At 47.2% G+C, this 23,515-nt stretch overlaps 1 protein-coding gene across 7 annotated transcripts in view; it reads left to right on the forward strand.

The window, feature by feature from the left end:
• The first annotated feature begins 234 nt into the window (after positions 1–234).
• GYG2 (glycogenin 2) overlaps positions 235–23,515 on the forward strand; it is a 37,295-nt gene continuing 14,014 nt past the window's right edge. For 4 of the 7 annotated variants that reach the window (XM_032330971.1, XM_032330975.1, XM_032330976.1 and 1 more), the window contains exons 1-8: positions 609–732; positions 1,419–1,548; positions 6,806–6,947; positions 15,190–15,364; positions 16,610–16,772; positions 17,690–17,816; positions 19,161–19,383; positions 20,635–20,766. In XM_032330971.1, the coding sequence (XP_032186862.1) occupies positions 1,542–1,548; positions 6,806–6,947; positions 15,190–15,364; positions 16,610–16,772; positions 17,690–17,816; positions 19,161–19,383; positions 20,635–20,766 (969 nt within the window). In that variant the 5' untranslated portion in view covers positions 609–732; positions 1,419–1,541. The other 3 variants (XM_032330972.1, XM_032330973.1, XM_032330974.1) reach the window with 3 other exon arrangements.

Here is a 23,515-nt window from a genome sequence, read left to right on the forward strand (position 1 = left end):
TCCGAGGCCAGGGAACCTCGTTGGCTTTGGAGCATGCCAAGTTCCTGTTCCCTGTGGGGTCGCGAGTGGGTGCGCACGGACGCACCCACCGGCTCGCGGCGTTCTGCGGGCCCGCACAGCCGCCCTCCTGCACGCGCACGCGCGCCCTCGCTCACGCACACACTCACTGGCGCCTCCGCCCATGCGCGCACGGATTCAACTGCTGAGGCGCCAAGGCTTCATTTATCTTGCGATCCTCTCCCGCGTCCGGGCGTGCGCCGGTGCCTGACTCTTCCTTCGCCCACCCCCGGAGGCTGTACGATCCAGTGCGCCGCCGTCCCTGCGGGTAGGCGTCCCAGCGTGGCCTCTCCAGCGCAGCCGGCTGGCCTTGGGCCCAGGCTACGGGGCCACTGCAAACATTTACTCTGGAACGGGCTGGGTAAAGGTTAAATGTCCCAACCTCGACACCTCGGGCTCTCGGATTCCGCGGGGAGGGGGCCGCGGGGGGCAGGGGCGGGGCGCGGGATCGGAAGGCGGCCGCGGGCCCAGTGCGGCGCTCTCCCGGCCGCGGGACCCGCGGCAGGCAGCGCGCGGGGGAGGCGGGCTGGGGCTGCGGCTCCTCGGTGGGGGACCCGCGCCCCGGAGGCCGAGCGGGGGTGGGGCCGGGCTTCCGGCGAGCGGCCAATCGCGGGGCGCGGGCCGCGGAGCCCTCCCAGCGCCGACCGGGCCAGAGGCCGCGGGAGCGCGCAGGAGGTGTGGGGGGCGAGGGGTTGCGGGGGGCTCGGGAGCAATTTGGGGAGGGCGCCCCGGGAGGTGCGGGAGCGCTAGGGAGGCGCGGGACGGTGGGCGTGGCGAGGGCTGGGGCTGCGGGAGCGCGCAGGGGGTGCGGGGGCGTGGAGGCCGCTTGGTGGTGCTGGGGGCCCCGGGGGGCGCAGGGCTGCCCGAGGTGTGCAGGGTGGGGAGCGCGCTGGGGTCCTCGCGAGAAAGGAGGTGACGGGGCCGCGGGGCCGGGGTGAGCTCGGGACCCCAGGAGCGCGGAGGAGGGGCGGGTCGCAGCCGGGGCGCAGGTGACTCCGTAGCAGTCGGGAAGTCGAGGGGCGCGGAGCTGGAGCCCAGGACGAACCAGAGCCGGGAGAAAGTGGGGGGCGCAGCGGGGACGCTTCTGAAACCCGGGCAGGCAAGGGCCTGAGGGTGTCCCAGGGCAGGGAGGACAAGCGGGGCGCAGAGGGTTGCAGGGGACTCCGGGGCAAGGACGGGGCGTCGCGGGGAGCCTGGCTGTAAGGCAGAGGCTGCCCAGGAGCACGGAGGGCGAGGTGCAGGGCGTGGGGGTCGTGGCTGTGGCTTCCGTTCAGTGGCGCACAGCTGACCCGGGGCGGATAAGGGGGCTGTGGGTTGGGGTACAGCTGTGGGTGTCTGGAATGCTGAGCTGTCGCCTGCAGGCCTGGAAATCTGCGAGGGTCCCCTGGAGACCACGCCTCCGCTGGGCCCTGCCTCAGGCGGCAGAGTTCACCCACCACGCCCAAGAGAGCCCAGGCGCACGGCGGCCCCACTGTGCCTAAACCATGCCGGGTGAGTCTGCAAACGCCTTCTGTCCAGCCTCCCTGTTCCGACTGGTCCCTGTGAGATACATCTGCTCTGGGGAGATACATTCTGTCCTGTTACCTTAAAATCCCCCCCCCCCGCCCCCCCGCCTTTGCCTGCACAATCACCCCCAAGCCCCTCGTCTCCCCAATGCCTCCCCAGCGTGTCCCTGGGTTTGCAGAGACTGGCCCTGCCAGGCGCAGATGGAGAAGGGCTGAGTCTCACCCGCCTGGAGGGGTCCATTTATAGCCTGGTCGGGGGGCCTCCAGATTCCTGAATTTCCCTTCCGTAAAACGCAGCCCTAGGACTTTAAATGGGCTTGTTTCTGGAGCACAAAATTTCACTGAGTGCTTTTCTGACCTACTGGTAGACAGATAGGAAGCTCATGTCCCTAAAAGTTTAGGAACACAGTGCCTTTGGGGTTTCCCAAGTTCAGACCACAGGCACACTTCGCTATTCCAGTAAAATTGAGATAACTCTCCTCACCCCACCGTGCCAGCAGGGCGGCAGCAGGCTAGGGATGGCCACACGGCTGGGGCTTACGGCAAGGGCTGGCCCCCACCAAGGATCAGATTCAGTCCTACGCACCTGCCTTTCCAGGGGGCTTGTGGACATCCGATGTGGACAGTTCAGAGCGCTGGAAATTACATAGTGGGATTGTGGCCTTAACCCGTAAGAGAGAGGCATGTTCTGTTTTTATCAAGAAGACCTCCACCTTGCCCCAGACCACACATGACCATCCATGAGCCCCCCACACACACTTTTTTCTTAAACAACAGGTAACTTTGTCTCGGAGGAGCAATCTGGTAAAATCACGGAGCAGTTTCCATGCTGCGCTCTCCCTGTCTGGCCTCAGAGAGGAAAATGGTTGAGGCGGGCCCCGAGGCATGGTTTCCTGTGGTTCCTGCTGTAGGAATCTAGCCGGAGGAGAAGCAGAACGGGTTCTCTGTTCCCGGGAGCTGTTTGCAGGTCCCCAGAACGAAAACCACTTTCCCCCCCAAACCCGCGAGGGTCCGTATAATGGCAGCATTCAATGAGCAACCTTTGGACGCATCTCCATCAGCCTTGGAATGTGCTCAAAGACCTGACGTGGGTATTCGGGGAACAAAAAACGCCTTTGAGTAAAAGGGCAGGGACGGAGGGGGAAGCTGGCCATATTATTTTGGGGAGGGGGGAGGGTGGATAGAAAATGGAGCGAGTGGAAGATGCCCAAGGACCAGAAATGGATAAAAATGAACCCTTCTCTCAGATCCGTGATGAAACTCTAAGCCACCACATTCTTTGGGTGGAACTTAATGTTGAAAGAATATGAATTTTTTTTTTTTTTTCTTAAACCATTGCTTGGAGTACAGCCACTCGTGTTCTGTGTTTCCCCGAGTCCCCACCCTGGCGCCATGTTGGGGGACAGCAGACTCTAATTACGTCCTGGGACAGTCACGGAGGTTCTTTGATGCCACCATGAGACTTGGTCATTGGTAACTTCTTAAAAGCAAGACCGTGTGGCCCCTGGAGACCTGTTAATGAATTTCCGTCCTGTTACCTTAAAATCCACTGGTCTGTCTTTGTGCCTCTAACGGTGGCTCTTCTCCTTGAGGGATCTCACAACATCAGGCGTGGGGCCCTGGTGGCCAGCCTTCAGATGGGCACGTCTTCCTTGCAGAGCGTGATTTTGTGTGTTGGGGTCGCTGAAGAGAGGGGGTCTGCTCTCCCAGGTGCTCTGGTGTCACCCTGTTGACAGGACCATGAATCCTTCCATCCTAAGGACAGAGTTTATGCCTTCTGTAGACCCAGCACTATCTCTGTCCATCTTGCAAATCACGATGTGAGATGGGGCCCACAGGAGATGTGTCTGAAGGATTCTCATTGAATCAGGAAGCTGCAGGACAAATACCAGTCCTCCGTGTGTCACTTGGGGTCCCCAAAGCCCTCCCAGATGATGTGCTCCCCTCCATGAACCATGGAGCAGCTCTGCTCCCAGGACCTCCCGGCTTCCCCCTGCCTCACACGTGACTCTTTCTCACGTGGAAGCAGCTGATGTGTTCAAACAAAGTAGGTCTGAAACGTGAGATGGTTGGAAATCTAATTGTTCTGGTGTCTGGTTTGATAACTCTCCCGGGAAGGAGGCCCGTATTTATCAACCATGGTTGAGTCAAAACAGACCCCGACAATTGGATTGCGGTTTCCTTAGTGATCTTGAGAGGATTAAGGAGGATTAATCTAGTTGGGTACTTTTCATGTCTTCCTATTACCTTCCATTCAGAAGGACCTCGATGTTCTCTTTAGAAATATCCAACCAAGATGGGTTGTGAATTTTATTTTTCTTTGAGGAGGATCCAGTTTAAATTGTTGACATAAGAAATATGTAGCCAAGTTACAGTGATAGAAATGGAGCCCGAAAGGGTAACCAGGTGATTGCTCTGCTATTTTCTCTAGTGTGGGTGTGGCATTACCGGGTCTGCTTCCCGAGTTTAATGCCCCAATTTATTAGGGTCCTAGGGCTGCTGTAACAAATCCCCCAGATAGGATGCCTTAAAGAGTATATATTTTTTTCCTCCCAGTCCTAGAAGCTGGGAATCTGAGATCCATGTGGGGCTGAGGTTGGGAGTCCGAGATCCAGGTGGGGCTGAGGCGGGTTCCCCCTGAGGTCTTCCTGCTTCGTGTGTAGACACCACGTTCTCCCCATGTCCTCACGTGGTCATCCCTTTGTGTGTATGTCTATGTTCCCTCTTCCTGTAAGGACCCCAATCTTGGCAGATCAGGACTCACGCCAATGACCTCAGTTTACCTCTTTCAAGACCCCATCTCCAAATATACCCATATTTTGAGGTCCTGGGAGTGAGGACTTCCTACGAATTTGGCCAGGGGAGGGGGAACATATTTTAGCTCATAATATGCACTGATTACAGCAGTTACATTTATGTCCTTACCAAAATGCAGCAAAACCAGTGTATGCATTAACCAATTTTGGTGACTTTGCTCTTTCTGTTATATTCTGTCTAGTACTTTCCCTTGGGCTAGTGCAGCTGCACCTTCCTCTTGTCTGGTCAGTCATCCCGACATAGGATGGTCTTGTCACCCTGAGGTCTCTAGAGGACCCCAGTCTTTGTTCCCATGTCTCAGATATGTCCATAGGGGGTGTCTCCTGCCCCTCGAACATCTCATAGATACAGGTGGATAGATATATGGTAGATAAGATGGATAGATGGATTGAGAGATATGATGGATGGATGGATGGATAGATAGCTATGATAGATGGATAGATTGATGACAGATAGATATGATGAACGGATGGGTAGATAGATGGATGGATGTATAGATGGATGATGGATGGATGGTTGGATGGATGGATGGTTGGATGGATGGATGGATTGTTGGATGGATGGATGGATAGATGGATAGATATATGGATGATGGATAGATAGACACAGGGATGGATGGATAGATGGAAAGATGGATGGATGGATGGATGATGGATGGATGGTTGGATGGATGGATGGTTGGATGGATGGATGGATTGTTGGATGGATGGATGGATGGATGGATGGATAGATGGATGGTTGGATGGATGGATGGATGGATGGATAGATGGATGGTTGGATGGATGGATGGATGGATGGATAGATGGATGATGGATGGATGGTTGGATGGATGGATGGTTGGATGGATGGATGGATTGTTGGATGGATGGATGGATGGATGGATGGATAGATGGATGGTTGGATGGATGGATGGATGGATGGATAGATGGATGGTTGGATGGATGGATGGATAGATGGATAGATATATGGATGATGGATAGATAGACACAGGGATGGATGGATAGATGGAAAGATGGATGGATGGATGGATGGATGATAGATACATAGAAGGACACAGGGATGGATGGATGGATGGATGGATGGATGGATACGTGGATGGATGGATAGACATGATGGATGGATAGATGGATGATAAATTGTAGATAGATGAATGGATGGATGGACTGATGGATGGATGAATGGTAAATAGGCAGACGTAAGAATGGGTGGATAGATGGATGGATAAATGGATGGATAGATGATAGATATGATGGATGGATAGATGGGTGGACAAGCAGATACATATATACATACATACTCTGGGGAGCTGCAAAGTTGAGTTTGGAACTTTGCTCTCTGAGAATAACCCACAACTCACGGTGGAGAGGCCAGGAGTTCGCAGACCCTTCTTAATTTGGGAAAGCAGCAGCAGCAGGAGCAGCAAGAACAGGCAGACAGGAGCCTGTTGTAACAGGCGCATTTTGGAATTTACCCCCGTGGAATGTAGAAGGTCAAGGAGGTGGCCCCCCATTCTGGAAAGGGGGCCTCAGAAGTTTGCGTTTGTCACGTTATATTTAGTGAGAACGCCAGTCCTCTGGGCCCTGCTTGGGGAGCTGCTGGCCCGGCGAGGGGAGGACGCTCCGCTCTTTGAGAAGTGAGGTCTGTGTGTTCTCGCCCCGCGGTGCGTGCTGCGAATTTTAATTTCTGCACACAGCACGGGAGCCTGCACCGGATTTCTTTAAACTGCTGTCTCTCTCCCGGCAACACGCTCCTGGAGGAGCAGGAATTAAGCCGGTTGGAAGTCCCCATGAAAGCTGCCACCACCGCAAGGATGCGCTTAGACTGGAAATTGCGGTCAATTGGATCCCCTGTTTGCATTTTGTCCCCTCCGAGTGAGACCCTGTGAAACTGGGCATAGTTTTGTGTTGCTGTTTTGTTTTGTTCTGAGTTGGGCAGGCGTCTGGATCCTACTTCAGATACTTGGGCAGTTGCTTACAGGTTTTGATTTGTTTGTGTCTCAGATGCAGGTGTTTGGGGTGAGTTTTTTTTTTTACACTCGAATGCAGAGAAAAATAAGGCATCACTCGCAGGCTCCTTACGCTGTCGGTGTGTTTCTGTGTGTGTTTGTGTGTTTTCAAAGTGAAAGATGTGGGGGGTGCCTGGGTGGCTCAGAGTCTTGATCTCAGAGTCATGAGTTCAAGCCCTATGTTGGGCAGAGAGATTACTAAAAATGGAAGGAAGAAAGGAAGGGAAGAAAGAAGGTAGGGGGACAGGGGGGTAGGGAGGGGCAGGAAGGACATCAGTAAAGTGTTCCCATAATCATTGGTAAACTATAGAGCAGTTACTTGATTCAGCTGGTGAAGCTTCAGAAAGGGGTGACCACCAACCCTGCCACCTCCCAATTTCCACCAGGCTCGTGACTGTGGTGTCTTTGTCCACATCCGCAGTGTCTGACCAGGCGTTCGTGACTCTGGCCACCAATGACGTCTACTGCCAGGGCGCGCTGGTCCTGGGACAGTCCCTGAGGAACCAGCGTGCGACCAGGAAACTGGTGGTGCTCATCACCCCACAGGTGTCCAGTCTGCTCAGGTAAGTCGGGGAGATGCTCCGGTGCCTGACTGGTTCCTGTGGCTCTTGGAGGTCCCCAGAAGCGTCGGTGGGTCTGGAATTCCCGCTCACTCAGCGGGCATTTGATGCTAAGTCCACTCAGTTCATCACCAAAGGAAGCAAGTGTTGTAGAGGAGGTGAGAGTTTTAAGGTTGGAAGTTGGAGCAGGTCACGTGGGGTTCTGCAGAATCTTGCATGTGCAGAATGGGTTTCTGTGTCCTTGTGCATCTCCGTCCCTGTGTGCAGTGTTCCCTGGGAAGATGAGTGGACGTTCCTGCACGGGTCTGTGCCACGTGCAAAGCTGTTCTGTGGTGGTGAGCACATGCCCTGAGTTTCTCACAATGGCTGAAAGCCATGTCTTGAGATGGCCATGCAGGGCTTGAGATGGGAGGTCAAGGATGAGTCCACGGTTAGGTTGACAGGGTGGATGCCTGTAGGTCCTTGAGCGTGTGCTTGCAAATGTGGACACCTGAGCTTGTTGGCACCCTAGTTCTGTAGAGTGGGTTGTGCATTCCAGCCTGAGTGTGGGTTTGTTCCCATCTGTAGACACATGGACGGTGGTGTCCCCACAGTATCCTAAGTGGCACTAGTTCACTAGGGAGACCATTTGTTCCTTCTGGATGCTCCCAGGTGACGGACGTCATCTGGATGGACCATGTGCATGGAGACTTCTTTTGAAGGGAGCTGCTGTAGGAACAGAGTTTCATGAATTTGGGGCATGGTCCGGATGCCTGCAATATGGAAGAACTTGCTCTTGGCCAAGGGCAAACGTAAAGAATGATGAAAGTGTTTAGTGATAGACGCGTGGGCATGAGGTTCTTCCAGTTTGTCTTGGCTGTGGGCGGTGTGCACAGGGCCGCGGTTTTCATGGGTGGGGTGAGCCTTGAAGGCAGGAGAGGAAGGTTAGAGGACACCTTCGTGAAGTTGGGTTGGCAGATGAGTCAGGCTCTGCATGAGCAGCATATGTGGACATGGGGAGGCCCAGAGTTTGCAGAAGCCTGGAAGAGTGTGCATGGGCTCATCTCTGGTATGAGCTCATCTCTGGCATGGCCCGCTCTGGAAAGGGGTTGTCCCACTTAGCAGGGGACACCAGGAAAGGGAGCTGGGGCAGGCGCTGGAATTCAGTCTGGTTGTAGTATTCACAGAGAATTCATTCCTCAGTGCAAGGACATGGGCCGTGGAGGGGTTTCCTGCTCTGTCCCTCCCTACATCATTAAACAAGTGATGTCAGGTTTGCTTGGCCAGTTCCCAGGGCTCAGATCTGAAAGGCCAGTTCTGATTCGGACTAGGTAGTCTGAAGCAATGAGAACCCACCCGCTCCTTGACGGAGCATCAGCCCACTTTTTGTCAAGGTGAAGGCAGAGAAGAATTTAAATCAAGGCCAAGCAGACAAAATGTTTCTCCAGGTGAAGGCGGGGACATCATACTCAAGTTCAGGGAGAGACGCATCATGAAAAAAGTTAGTGCGTGGAACATAAGGACTTTGGAAAAGATCCGAGGGGCACTTTTAATAAAATTCATGGAAATAGAGACTTGTTGATACACATGGAACTGCTAGGGTGGGCTGAGTCGAAAGGGTTCCAGCAGTGAGCTGAGGAAATGTTAACAGCAAATAAAAATTGCTAAAAAACTAGACTTTTTAGAGACCCTGTTCCATGCCACCTTCTCTGCAGACTGTGAGAGTCATTGATGTGGAAAATGTCAGGGGCTTCCCACTATTTGAGCAGAAGTGTGTAGAGTAGGAAGCTTTAAAACAGAGGGGAGTCTGCTCCCAAACTGAGAGCAAATGAAACTGGCTTGGAAACAAGGACATATATGAAAAAAATTCCCCATGGTGAAGAAACACCAGAAAAAAAATGGGTATCTCCAGAGGGGAGCAAAGCAAATAAAGACCGTAAATGTAGATGTCTGTGTACTGACGACTTTCTAAGGTTGCGGTGACAAGGATTTCTGGATACATCCAATAAGCCATCTGGGCAAGTTTATCTGTTATTAGCAATTGATCAGAAGTGATTCTCAAGCATGTAGGTGTTTACGGATTTTGCTACTAAAAGAAAAAAAAATTGTCATCTGCTGGGTGAACATTGTATCAAAAACCACAACTTAATGAGAAAGATCTTTCGGAAAGGACAAAGAAGCGAGTAAGAAAACCTGGTATTGAGGGTAAATAATCATCCTAAATATATTTACTAAACTATGCACATTTAAGAAGGACCCATGTTATCTGATGTATGTATTTTCGATCAAGTTTTTTTTATATTTCTTTTAAATTTATTTATTTGACAGAGATTACAAGTAGGCAGAGATGCAGGCAGAGAGAGAGGAGGAAGCAGGCTCCCCGCTGAGCAGAGAGCCCGATGTGGGGCTCTATCCCAGGACCCTGAGATCATGACCTGAGCCGAAGGCAGAGGCTTAACCCACTGAGCCACCCAGGCACCCCTTAAGTTTTGATTTCAATTCCAGTTTGTTAACTTACAGTATAATATTGGTTTCAAGCACACAATACAGTGATTCAGGACTTTGAAACATCACCTGGTGTTCATGACAAGTGACCCCCCCACCTTATCCCCATCACCTCCTTAACCCATCCCCCACCCATGTCCTCTATCTGGTATAGTTCTCCAATAAACGATGGACAGAGTTATCAGGTCACACGTAGAAGAAAGGAAAAGCAGAAACAGTCATACAGTTTTCTAAGTGTAACAACCCAGACAAGGAACCCTACATAATAAAGAGTAGAATTCACATTTCAGATACACTGCTCAAGATCCTTGGTGCGCCGACAATCACCATATAAAGCATATTTAAAAACGCTATTTGATAACAAGCAAACACAAAGAACAGAAGAGGGAGAGTATTTTTATAGTTTTCCTAGTGTTTAACTCACAAATGAGGCAGACACGTGAGTAAATTGATCTAATGAATAACGCATGAGGTATCTCTTAAATGTTATGCATTATGTAAATGGTAATCTTTGTTCTTACCAGCATGGACCACTTAGAAAAATTGATTTTCTACTCTCAGTATGAGGAGGCATTTAATGTGTCACTTGGAGGAGGAATTGAATGTTATAGTCTTTGACTTTACTGTAATAAAACTAGACATTAATGGCAAGCTGAATTTAAAACCAGCATTACCCTTGGACATTTTAAATCAGAAATTGCTAAACACTTCATAAGTGAACAAATCAAACCTTGAATTCTATGGTGCTTAAAAAAAAAAAAATATTCGCAATATGAATGCTACCTCTAGAAACCAAAGGGGAAAACTAGAAGCATTCCAGAGAGAAACTTTAAAATCAGTGAAGAAATAAATTATCGAGGTCAAAAAAATCTTACACTAAAACAAACAAAAAATACAGAAGGCAAACAATACAAAAATTAAAATCAGTAAAGAAATTATCCAGTTGGGAAAAAAATTAAATCAAACAAAAAATACATGTCAAGAGAGAAGAGATTCATAAAAACTGAAAACAGGGAACAGGAAACAAGTCCAAATGTTGGATTATCTAAGAGTAAATTAAGATGACAGAAAACACAAGTATCCAGAATTAAAGTGAAAAAGTAGTAATTTGCAAGCAACTTCGATTTTAAAAGCAAATAGGACACAGAGCACTTTGCTGGTGAGATTGATGAAATACTCGATTCTTGTAGGGAAACTCAGATGACCCTGCATTGATACTAGAAGGCATAGAAAAGACTGCTCACCAGTACCCCAGGGTAGAAAGCAGAGAATGTTATCAAAGGCTTATCTAGTAGAAGGTTCTGAGCCGGGGCAAGTTATAAAGAACGTTCTGTTACGTTGGGTACAATGAATGGATTTCATGAGATAGGAGGTATCTCAGAGCCGAGGGAGGAAAAAAAAAAAAAAAAGAATGTGTTCATTTATTTTAAGAAACCATCCTAATCTTGACACCCAAACTTGATTTACAGGTTTGGTTGTGTTTTACATGTAGATGAGAAAAGCCTTGACATACATAAGAGTAGGATGACCATGCGAGGTATATCATAGAAAAATAAATGGTGCCCTAAGGAAGACAGTTCGTGACCTCTATATAATTCAGCACATCCATGTGTACCAAGATGAATTCAGGTAGATGATGAGTGTAAAGGTAAAAATTTTTAAGGATAGAAAAATCTTAGAAGTCAGTAAATCAGGGTGTCTCAGCCTGGGCAGTATTGACATGTGGGTTTGGATGGCTCTCTGAGTTGGGACATCCTGGGCACTGGAGGGTGTGGAGCAGTGTCCCTGGTCTCCACCCACCTTATATTGGTAGGATCACCATCCACAACCAGTGTCTCCAGACCTTGCCATAGATGGGTCATTCATCTCAATGATGGATTCATTTATCTGAATGTGGGGAAACTGTCTTAAATGAAAGCAGAAGAGGCCACCAGGACCTCTATAGGTCAGAAATACTATGTGTAAAAGTAAAAGATCAAACAAATCAACTAAGGGACACATTTACAAAATCTATCATGGGGAGGAGGCTTGTTGGTCTATATAATAGCCAAAGAAGTCTTAAAACCAAGCGTCACAAATGGACAATGGATCTCACAATGGTGGAGGGTATGAACCATCAGTAGGTCTATGGGGGATATTTATGACCAGCTAGGTTGTCAGCTGTCTTTGTAAATGTTGGTGTTTTGGAGGACAGACCTTTGTCTTTGACATCTAATGACTTCATTAGACTAGAGGCAAATTGGCTAAAACCCATTCTCTCCAAAGTGTTTCAACTTAATCAATCTGTACAGTATATTTACTCTTGCCAAAGATGAGCTCTTTGGTCCCTAGAGAGAAACGCATCCCTTTGTCCAGATGCCTGACCTTCAGAGTCAGACCGGAGGCTCCAGCAGATGCAGAGCAGGGGATGCTGTCCTGAGGGACCAAGATGGGAAACACGGGGTCTTTCTTGGTTGCCTACTGGCCCATCAGTCCCCCTGGTGATTGGAGGAAGTCATACATTTTTCATAGAACAGTCCTGATAGAACCAAAAGGACTCCAGAAGAACACACAACTGTCCTCCATTCCTGTCTCCGCAGGGTCCATAAAAGCTCTCCACACCGACTTTCTTCAGTCTCCTGGTCCACTCAAGATGAACTGTAAAATAATCAGAAACATCCAGGAATCTTGGGAAGGTTCAGGATTACAGAACGAGTTAGCATTTATAGGACCCATTACATACTTTTTAATCACTGGGAGAGCTGAGGAACAGTGCTCTATGGTCCAGTGACAAATAGTGACTGGTGACCGAAAGTGACCAAGGGTGTGGGTATGAGGACCACCACTCTGTTCTTCCAGGCTGTGTGGCCCAAGGGCAGAGTGGGGTAATCTTTCTGCAAAACGCTTCAAATTATAGTCTTGAGATTTCATTCCCAGCCCAGGCACTTATTTTGAGAAAACGGGCAGAGCTGAACAAAGGGATTTGGGGACATACATTACAGTCTATTTGTAGCAACATGGAGTGATATTTCTTTTGCCTTCCACCCTCCCCGCCCCGGCTCCAGGATCTTTATACAACCCTAAGGATGCCATAAATTCCATAAATAACTGGGTTAAAAGCAAGGGAACCTTGGTGATGAGATAGTGCTTTCTCAGAGATGTAGGTACTTTTAATAGCATTTGATGAAAAAGCATCAAAAAAATATAAGATACAAGCTGGTACAGGATATAACAGATAGATCCCAGAAGCACCAACATCTGCTTCCTAATGGAAGTTTCAAAAGGAGTGAAAGAGAGAGAACAAATTGTAGGAATTAACTCCTCTCCTATTTCGGCTCTGAGAATGCTGTCCCTTGAGTGTTGAGCAGAATGAGCAGACACACATGTCGATACCCAGCGGTGGTGTTAACAGAGCACCAAGAGCAGAGGAAGGTGCTAAAAGCATTTCAGCATTGGTCAGGTTGAGAGAGTGGATGTCTTGCATTTTCTGGGCAAAGGAATTTCATGTGTCTGTCTACAGAAGTATAGTTGATGTAGCGTAGTACATTAGTTTCCAGTGTATGGCACAGTGATTTGATGTTCTGTGCATTATAGAATGCTCACCAAAATAAGTAGGGTCACTGTACAGAATTTTGATGGTATTATTTCTACATCCCCTGGGCTGTACTCTTCACCTCTGTGACTTACTCACTTTACACTGGGAAGTCTGTACCTCTTAATCCCTCTCACCTGTTTTACACTCCCCCCAGGCGGCAAAATAATTTTGCAATGAGTTTTCCGTATCTAGCCAAATCTGTGCAATTCAGAAGCAAATTAAATATGTTCCACATACATAAAAGCTTGAAGATTTTACCCCTGGATGATGTTTGGGAACAGAATTACTTGAGGATATCCTCAAGCACACTGAATTGTAAATCAAAGGAAGAAAAACTTACAATAAAGACCTAACACTAAGCCAATGATATGAGTAAAACTCAAAGTTAATTGTAACTGTGTTGAGGCACAGTTATGAAAATAATCTGGAATTTGCACTCCGCGCAGAGGTGAATGAGGGGGGCCGAGGGGCAGACGTGAACATAGGCTGATGTTCCTGTCTCATCTGGGGTGAGGATAGAGATGCTGTCTTGACATTCAGTAGAGAATATAAGTTTTAAATAATGTGTGTCGGAATACGAGGGTGGTAACCATCAGAAGACTAGAAAGGATATGTACAACTTCCCAAGCATTAATGGAAAATGCATGGAATGTGGGAAAAAATGTTATCCCTGCAGTGGATGGTGGGAAAGGATTAGAAAGAAGAAGAGACTCTGATACACATTAAAAAAAGGGGGGGGTAATAAAACTGTAGGACTCCGCTCGAATATATCAATGATCATACTAAAGGTAAACGGGTTTAAAACCCCATTAAAAGGAGAGAGAAGTAGACCTAAAATCCAGCCGTATCCTAGACATGTACAGGAGGCAACTTCAATCACAACACAAAGTGTTGAAAATAAAGGACGCCTTTGAGGGTATATGATTCTGTTCCCAACCAGGACTTAGTTATTATACCTGCCCTTGTGATTTTCCATCTATGACCTTTTCTCCTTCTTTCCTGGGTCACGACCTTGACATTTTCAAGGAGTACTAGTCATTTGTTTTACAGAATTTGGGGGGCTTGCATTTGTTCACTATTTTTTCAGTAGTAGAGTGAGGTTATGGGATGTTTTTGTGTTCTCTTACTGGCGATTCAAACCTTGATCATAGCATTAAGGTATTATGGTGGGGTTATGATTTTTGTTTTCATAATGGATGGACACCTTGGAGGACATACTTTCAACATGAAAATAGGCTGTTTCTTCCAAAACCTTTAGACATTCATTTTAGCATCCATCGGTGAACCTTGTCAGCAATCATTATTACGGTAGTGTTAGCCTCATGGTGATTTTCTGTTTCCCTCATTTCTAATTCATTTTGTATTTGGAATTCTTCTTCAAAAAATTGCTGCTCCTTCTCTCCTATTTACTTATTTATTCAATTATGTTATTATTATGGACCCATGAATATCCATTTTATATTATGTTTGTTTGTTTTTTGTAATTATGTTATTATGGACCCATGAATATCCATTTTATATTATGTTTGTTTGTTTTTTGTTTTGCTGTTTGTTTGTTATTTGTTTTGTTATTCAAATTCCCGATTGACTCCCTGTATCCTTTTGACATGCCCTCATCTTTTTTTGGCTCCTTCTTAATTTTTCGGCATCACAAGACATTCCAATCTATAATGAAGTAGAATTTAAGTCAAAAAAAAAAAAAGAGAGAGAAAAAGGAAAAAGGAATAGAGGAAAGTTTCATTTTGATAAAAAGTACAGTCTTTCACAAAATTTGAGTCTTGAACTTGTATGCAACTAACAATGTAGGTTTTAAATACATAAAGTAAAAACTGGTGGAGATTGTAGTGGCCATCTGTCAGTTTCTGCCTGCTCAGCATTCATTCCCGTGTCCCATGCCGTTTTCAAAGAGAATTACCTTCCTAAGGGATGACTGGAATCAGTCTACCTAAGACAGTTGGGTACAGTTGTCAAGATGTGCAAGTGTGCATAACGTTTAAGTATGAGTGAAAAGTATGCAAACTCCATGGGAAAAATAAAGCCTGAACGTGAAGATTGCGGTGATTTTGATGGGGTTTGGGATCCATGCTTCATGTGTGTGAGTATCAAAGGGAAGTCATCTTGAAGGGATAGGATGTCCTGTGTTGAATGCTCCCTTGCTCTCCTAGTACCTACTGTGTGTCTTTCCAGGGTCATCCTCTCGAAGGTGTTTGATGAGGTAATTGAGGTGAACCTGATCGACAGTGCAGACTACATCCACCTGGCCTTTCTGAAGAGGCCTGAGCTTGGGGTCACCCTCACCAAGCTTCACTGCTGGACCCTCACCCATTATAGCAAGTGTGTCTTCCTGGATGCAGATACTCTGGTGAGTACCTGGGTATGATGAGGACGAGATGCTCTACTTGATAAAGAACCCCTCAGAGAAAATGCCTTTTTTTTTTAAGGAGGCTGTTAGTGTTTACGTGTGGATTCCCAGCAAATAACATGCACTTGCCACCAGCCTTGACATTCAGTGCATCAAAATCAGCTATAACGCAATGCTAGCTCGGCTCTGACCCTGCCCAGGACACCAACGGATTTGAAGGCATGCTCCTTCCCTAGGAGGGCTTTATAATCCCCTGGTCTTATCTACACAAAATAGAATAATTAGAAAAAATATTTGGCCTTGATTGCATCTTGACTTACATAGTTTGGATTGGACTGGTACACTGGGCTTCTTAGGCTGAGGTATCCTCCTCTTGTCGGTTGGGGTAGTGGCCTGCATTGTAGGAGCCTGGGATGGCTGCTTTCCAAAACAGCCATTGGAACGTTGAAATGTAACATGGAGTCAGGGTGTTGGCATGCATTCTGGTTGGGTTTGGTTGTGCCAAAGCAGCTCTCTAGGAAGATGGGCAGGTGCAGAGGAAAATAAAACCAGTAACACAATTGGAGTCATGTTTCCTTTTTTCCAAACAGCACAGTTTGGAAAGTCAGTGGGTGCTGGAGGGGTCTGTAATCAGTAGGCAAGTTCTAGAAGGCAGCCGATGTATTACATTGACTTGGGAATCTCTCCCTTCATGTGTTTTCCGAGCTTCGTTGGTCACATTTGGTAGACTAAAGAGCATACGCAGTCAGGCGAGTTCTGTAGAGAATTTTAAGAACCTTGAGAAAATAATTTACTTTAAGAAGTCGTGTTCCATCAATCACTTGAACTAAACCAGAGAGCCGTCTTACACACCCTTCTCTTTTGAATGTAAGCGGAAAAGGAGAGTCAGTCCAAAAACTGGGGCACCTGGGTAGCTCAGTTTGCTAAGCATCTGTTTTTGGCTCACGTCGTGATCTTAGGGTCCTGGGATCAAGTCCCACATTGGGCTCCTTGCTCAGCGGGGAGCCTGCTTCTCCCTCTCCCACTCCTCTCTGTCCAATAGATACATAAAATCGAAAAACAAAGAAAAAGAAAGAAAGAAAGAGAAAAGAAAGAAGAAAGAAAGGAAGGAAGGGAGAAAGAAAAGTGGGCACAGGTTTCCAATCACTAGACATTGACCGTCCTCAAGTTTCTGCTGCATTTGTTACCTGCATCCTGGAGGTAAGAGAAGGGTGCTACAGGCTCCCCCATGCTCTGCTTTGCCAGGTGCTAGCCAATATCGATGAGCTGTTTGATAGGACAGAGTTCTCTGCAGCCCCCGATCCCGGATGGCCGGACTGCTTCAACAGTGGCGTTTTTGTCTTCCAACCGTCTCTGGAGACGCACGGCCTCTTGCTGCAACATGCCACAGACCACGGCAGCTTTGATGGTGAGTGATGGGAAGCTGGAAATGGGTGGAAGAGGATGGGGCTGTTTCTGGTCCCATACCCCTGTCCTACCCTCACTTCCCCCAGATACAACGGCATAAGTCAGTCAAGGGTATGGTGGAAAAATGTGGCCAGACAGGGTAACAGGAATAAGTGAAGTTAGTGAGCAAATACACAGCAGAGAAAAACCACAGAAGAAAATATCTTCAGTGAGTAGGAAGAACGGATCCCCAATCCTGATCAAACAGAAAAGGGTAGGCAAACCTCTCTCTGAAGACCAGATAATAGATTTTTTTTTTCCCCCAGCATCATGGATCCTATGAAATCTGCTGCAGATATTTAACTGTGCAGGTGTAGAGTGAAAGTGGCCATTGACAATACGTACATGAGCATGGCTGTGTTCCAATAAAACTTTATTTACAAAAGTGGATGCAAGGCTCAGTTGGGCAGAGCCCTGGTAGAGAATAAAGGTAACAACTCTGGGAAGCAAAGAGAAGTTCGTGTTGGACTTGAAGGGACATGAATAGAGGGGGACAATGCTAGGATTGTCGTCCCGTAGAAGAAAATAGAGGACTGATGAAGAATTATCTTTGGGTAAGGACCAGGATTTGCCCATAAAGCACTGCGGCCCCTGGACAGAATTCATTGCGAGAGTTGAGAATTCGAGGGACACTACGAGGGTTCATTATCCATGGCTTGGGTTATGGGTGGAAAGTTTTGGAGCGAATATGCATGTTAAAATGAATGGTTTGGGTGATCCATCCTTTTTGAGACAAACGGTCATATTGTAGCAGACAGACAGAAGAAATAAAATGGGACCCCGCGGGCAGGTGGGTTAAGCCCTTCAAACACATCTTGAATTCTTTGAAGCGCTCTACCATCCGTGATGGGCCTCCTTGGGTGTGTGTTCGCCATTTAGGGGCGGATCAAGGCTTACTGAATAGCTTCTTCAGTAGCTGGTCAACGGCAGACATCAACAAGCACTTGCCGTTCATCTATAATTTGAGCAGTAACACGGCGTACACCTACAGCCCTGCTTTCAAACGGTAAGTTCTCCACTTTCTATAACCGTCCAGGCCTGCTGCCTTCAAGCAGCCCTGTCTCTAGAATCTTTACCAGCTTTTGGAATTTGGGTTGGAAAATACTAGATCATCCCTCTGCTTGCTTATTGCTTTAAATTGTAGGTAGTCAAGACTGTAAGTCTTAATGGGAGTGGTTCCCAAAGGGTGGTCTCAGGAACCTCCATGGTTCTTTCGAATCTCCGCCGTCAAAATGGCTTAAAAAATAAGTCTTCTAAGATGTTATTTTTTTCTTCTCTCTTTTTTTTAATAAGCATACAGCAGGATTTTACAGAAACTCCATGATATGATTAAACAAGGCGCTAAAAAAAATAAAATGAAACAATGCACTGAATGGAGACCCAGATAGGAGAAAGCAGCTGTCTCCTCTCAAGATGGTCAAACTCATTCTCTTGACAACTGTATTTTAAAAATACAGTTATTTTTCATGAAAAAGTGTCACAGGAACATCCACATCTCATGGGTCGATTGATTTCGAACGAATTGATTAAATCGTTTTTCAGATTTCTCAGTTTTGTTGTCCATTGTGGTAAATACAGACAGGTAGGACGCATATGAACAAAGAGAAGGTCTTGGTCCTCTGTGTGTTTTAAGAACGTCAAGGTGTCCCAGGACCAAAATGTTTGAGATTCGCTGCTGTGAGAATGATGTTGTTGTAAACAAAAGTGAAAAATCTGAGCACAATATAGGAAAAGATAATTGGAGAGCACACATTTTTAACAGAGAACGTATTGCCTCTGAGAAGGAGAAGTGGGTCCTCGGGGAGTGAAAGCATCCTATTCTTTCTCATGTATAAAGCAGATTTGTACATACAGAACGTGGATATTTGGTGTGAATGTAGTGTTAAAATTTCATGGGAAGATGATTATGGGGAAAAATATTTAGGAAGGTTGAGAGGAGAAAATTCAGAATCTTGGAAGAGAAGTCAGTTTTCTTGTTTGAAGCTTGGGTCATCTACTATAAAAGTGATTTTTTTTGGGGGGGGGTCCCTGTTGTTTTAAGGAGATGAGGTTTTGGGCTATCTACCATATTGTCCATCTTTATAAGACTCTTGATTTATTCTTCTAGTGTGAGGGAATTCCCCACTGGGTGATGATTATGTGTCTCGGTAGGTAGAAAACGAAATACTTGCAATGTTGATTGCTTAAAAAAAAAATTATCTCTAAACAAAAAAGTGCAGGTCTACATAAAGGGTTGAGACAAGCATTCATGGGCTGCTGTCTTTGACATGCTTTGTGGTTTGGGGGCAATTTCCGTGTGTGTAGAATCACTTCCAAGTGGAAAGTACAATGTTTTGTGTTTCTTCCTTAGATTTGGTTCAAGCGTGAAGGTAGTCCACTTTTTGGGGCCCACAAAGCCATGGAACTACAAGTATAACCCCCAGACGGAGTCGGTGTTGGAGGAGGGCTCCGGGTTGGCCAACCAGCACCAGACGTCCTTCCTTAACCTCTGGTGGAAAATCTACCAGCACAGCATCCTGCCTCTTTACGGAAGCTTCCGGGTTGAGGAAGAACATGCATCTCCAGGACACTCCGTAAGCGGGTGACACCCTCTAAAAGCCGCGGTTGAGAAAGGGCATACACTCTGCATGATCAAATCGATACCTTGTGTACTTTCTTGAAGTGCTCCTCCTGTTTCTACGTGCTGTATTTCATAAAGGATGACAGATACCCTGGTTTGTTGTTTTTCTGGCTCAAAATCATGAATGTTTAATGAGCCAAAATGTGGCTGTGATTGAGAGGGTTGGTGCATAAATAGATTATTTCAGTTAGCCGCCTTCATCAGGGAAAGAGCCACTTGTAGCTAAGTGCCTGCGGATGATTGATTACTATGTTGTTCGAGGAGACACTTGCCAATGTTCATCATCAATTCAAGTAGCTGTTGGAGGGCATTGCTGAAGAGGATTTTGGAAACTCTCGATTGATACCAATTTGACTTTTTAAGAAATGAAATGGTAACCCTTCCTGCCCTACATAGGTGTGTTTGTGTAGCTAGTTTACTGTGGATAAACCTGTCGTGCAAAAGACCTCTTGAAGTTTGTTTCTAGGAAACTTTATTACCTAATCATTGCTATGATCAGGATGTGTATTAGTACCACACAGTTAACCACCATCGCACTGATGGGAAAAGGAAGAGAATCCATACTTCAGTCCTGGCCGCGGTTTTTGTTGGGTGGAACTAGGTGCTGCTTTTCTTTGGAAGGACTCTGTTTCTTCCAACGTTTCATGCAAGGGAATAGGAGTTTATCTGTGTTTGTGTTGCCTCTTGTTTTCTGCTGGGTGGTTTGCTCGACATCAGGTTGTATGGACAGGAAATTAAGACGTGGAGTCAGGTAGTTCTGGGAAATAGGGCCAGTTGAGAACAGTTCTAGGAGCTGTGTGCTGTGTGGTTGTTCTCGCCAGAACAGTGGCAGCTTCCTGAAGGAGCACCTGTCACCTGTTTTATCGCAGCCCACCTTGTGAGTTGTCACATGGCTGGGAGCCCCATGGGCTTGGGGGATCTCTGTGTCCACCCAGGGGTGTGTGAGTGCTTGCTTTTGCTTCCAGAGAATTAGGCTCTGTGCATGGCCAGCTCAGAACATGGATAGGTTGTTTATATGCTCTCGGGGCCCAGCTTCCTAAGTCTGTGTCCATTCCTTGGGCAAGCTTATGTTTACTGAGTCCAGATGATTGGGTAGGAGAGCACTGGCCACAAAGAAGATGGGACAGGTCTTAGGGTCCCCAGGGCAGCCAAAGAGTTACAAAGATGTAAGGAGAACTTACCAAGTGCATCCCTCTTTGTCTAGGCTGGCATCAGGGAGCTGTGTACAAAACCAGCAGCAGGGTCCAGCCAGCCTTGGCCTGCTGAGGGTCCTTCAGAACAGACTGTGGTCACGGATGACACCCCACCCTCACCCAAGGGATGCCATTCAGAAGATGTAAGTAAACCCAACCTCCACACAGGTGTGCCTGGAGAATCAGAGAATCAGATGCTGGCTCCCCAAGGAGACAGAGCTGAGAGCCTGCTCCTGGGGCTCCCAGGGAGGGAGGGAACATGGCCCCATCTGCAGACTGCTCTAGATTTGAGGGGCTCCTGTGTTCATGTAGATTATTGCACCGTGACCCGGGGGGTACATTGAATAATGCTCCCCCACCGACATGTGCGCGTCCTAATCTTGGGAACTTAAACATGCTACTTATCAGGAAGAGGGTCTTGGCAGGTGTGGTCAGGTTGAGGACCTCCAGAGAATGATTCTGGGTTTTCCAGGTGGGCCCTGTATCATCATGAGGGTCCTCATACAGGGGAGGCAGAGGGAGATTCACAGATAGAACATGTTACAGAAGAAGCAGAGGCCATAGAGAAATGAGAAGACACTTTTCTGCTGGCATTAGGGGAACACAGCCTCCAGGGCTGCAGGGGCCTTGAGGAATGGGAAAAAGCCAGGAGATGGACAGTCTGCAGGAGCCACCAGAAGGATCTCACCTTGGCCCACACGTTGACATCAGCCCTGTGACACCCATGTTAGACTTCTGAGCTCCAGAACTGCAAGGTGGTCAGTCTGCATTGTTTTATGCCTCCCAAATAGGCAACAAATGTGGACATTTGTTACAGCAGCCACAGGAAGCTAATACGCACCCTGACAATAGGTGTTGGGTCTCATCCCGATATTGTGGGGTCCCCAAGTTTTCAGGTTCGAAAGGCACTGCTTGTATCTCCCTTGAACCCAGCTGCCAGGCCTCATGGTTCTACATCTGGAGAGCTTTTACCAAACCACCAGTGCAAATATGACTTGGAGATTAATGTTGACCTATGTGCTCATTTCTACTGTGGCTGGGTTTGCTGAATGCCTGTCCTCGGATGGATCTGGGGCATGATGTCAAGGGACGTCATATTTTTCTATGCGCTTCACGTAGGTTTGGGAAAACTGTGTCTCATTGATTTGGAATAATCACTATTTAAATTTTAGCAAATGTGTCTGTAGATGTCACTCTATTCTTGATTATAAAATGGAACAAATCGCATTGTCTAGTTGTTGATAGCCTTTGAGTTTGGATTTTACATCAACCCAGACAAATTGAGAAGACCCTCAGCTTTGTACAGTAAGGAGAGAGATAGGAGAAAAGGAGTGTTTTCTGGTTGCTCATTCCTCCTGATGGTACAGGAAGCCCCCTCACAGTCCAGATGTGGCCCCAGGATGTGTCACACGTGAGTTCAAGAATCGATCTGTTAAGCTCTTATAGTATGTGTACAACTCCCTGTTCTGTAATGGGATCAGTAAGAACATTCAGCATTCCCACGAAATGTTTAGTGGACATGTGGACTCAATTAAGTATTGCTCAGAAAACCCTTCTGCACCTTGATGGTTGATTTTATCCATCAGCTTGACTAGGCTAAGGGACGCCTAGATGGATGGTAGCATGTCATTTCTGGGGGTTTCCTTGAGGGTGTTTCTGGAAGACATGAGCTATTGAATGCGTACGTGGAGTAAAGAAGACCCCCCACCCCAACCTCTCAAGGTGGTTGGGCCTCATCCCAACCCACGGAGGGCTTGAATCGAACAAAAAGCAGAGGAAGGGCAAGACTTGCTATGTGGCAGCTGGGATTTGCATGTTCTCCTGCCCTCAAGCATTAGTGCTCCTGATTTTGGGGTCTTTGGACCCAACGGAGTATCACCACTGGCTTTCCCCAGCTTCCATCTTACAGAAGGCAGATTGGGACCCTGCCAGCCTCGTCACTGTATGAACCAGTCTCTCAGAATACCTCCCTGTAAATCTGTAAGTCTTATCGCTTCTGTTTCTCTAGAGACCACTGACTCATTCATCAACCCTCTTTCTAATTCCCAATGATCCCGTTTTCATCGCGTTCTGTCATTTGGTCGTGTGTGTTAACTGTTTTCTAGCTGGGGCCCAAGCTTTGTCTGAAGAAGAATCACTTGATAGAATGATCTCAACGTGATTGATAAAACCTGTTCTTGATCACATGGACGCCACCCCAATTCCCAAGGACCGCCACCCTGTTTCAGAAGCAAGCGTGGGTTCTGGATCTTTTGGCCGCTTGTGGGACCCCGTGGGTTGTCACCAGTCCTGAAAATCAAGGAAGCCCAGTGTAGACAGAGATTTTGCAGAAACTCTAGGAGACTTGAATCCCATGGCCCATGCTGTACCCATCTCAGAAGAACCAGAAACATATTCACAGTGCGAACAGACCTTTGGTTCCACTAAAACCGTCTTCTCCACATTTGGTTCTTTAAGTTCGATTTCCTTGATTGCTGTGGCTTTTCTTGGTGTTTGCTTCATACCTTAGTTCTGGCTTCATAATTGTTGGTGAACCTTTGACGTACACAACAGATGTCCTTGTGTCTGTGTGTTTACAAGCAGCATTTCTACCCAAGCCGGCCGAGCCAGGCCAAGGAGAGATTTTCCTGCAAAAGGGAACAAGGCTTCAGGGCAAAGCCAACAGAAAGAATCTCCATCTCAGCACGGGGTTCCCTCAATGCTTGCTGAGCTGGACCATGGCAATCCAAGCACACAAGTCCACCACAGCTGCCCAGACATGGGGTCAGCTGATTCCATCCATGGCAGAAGATTGCGGTGCCACTTGGACAAGTTTACTGTGATCCAGAACCGAACCCTATCCTTAAAGAGTAATACTGGGAAAAGGAGGGTGATGAGAAAAGATCCTAAGAA

This window comes from Mustela erminea, chromosome X (genome assembly GCF_009829155.1).
Source record: "Mustela erminea isolate mMusErm1 chromosome X, mMusErm1.Pri, whole genome shotgun sequence".
Classification (NCBI taxonomy): domain Eukaryota; kingdom Metazoa; phylum Chordata; class Mammalia; order Carnivora; family Mustelidae; genus Mustela; species Mustela erminea.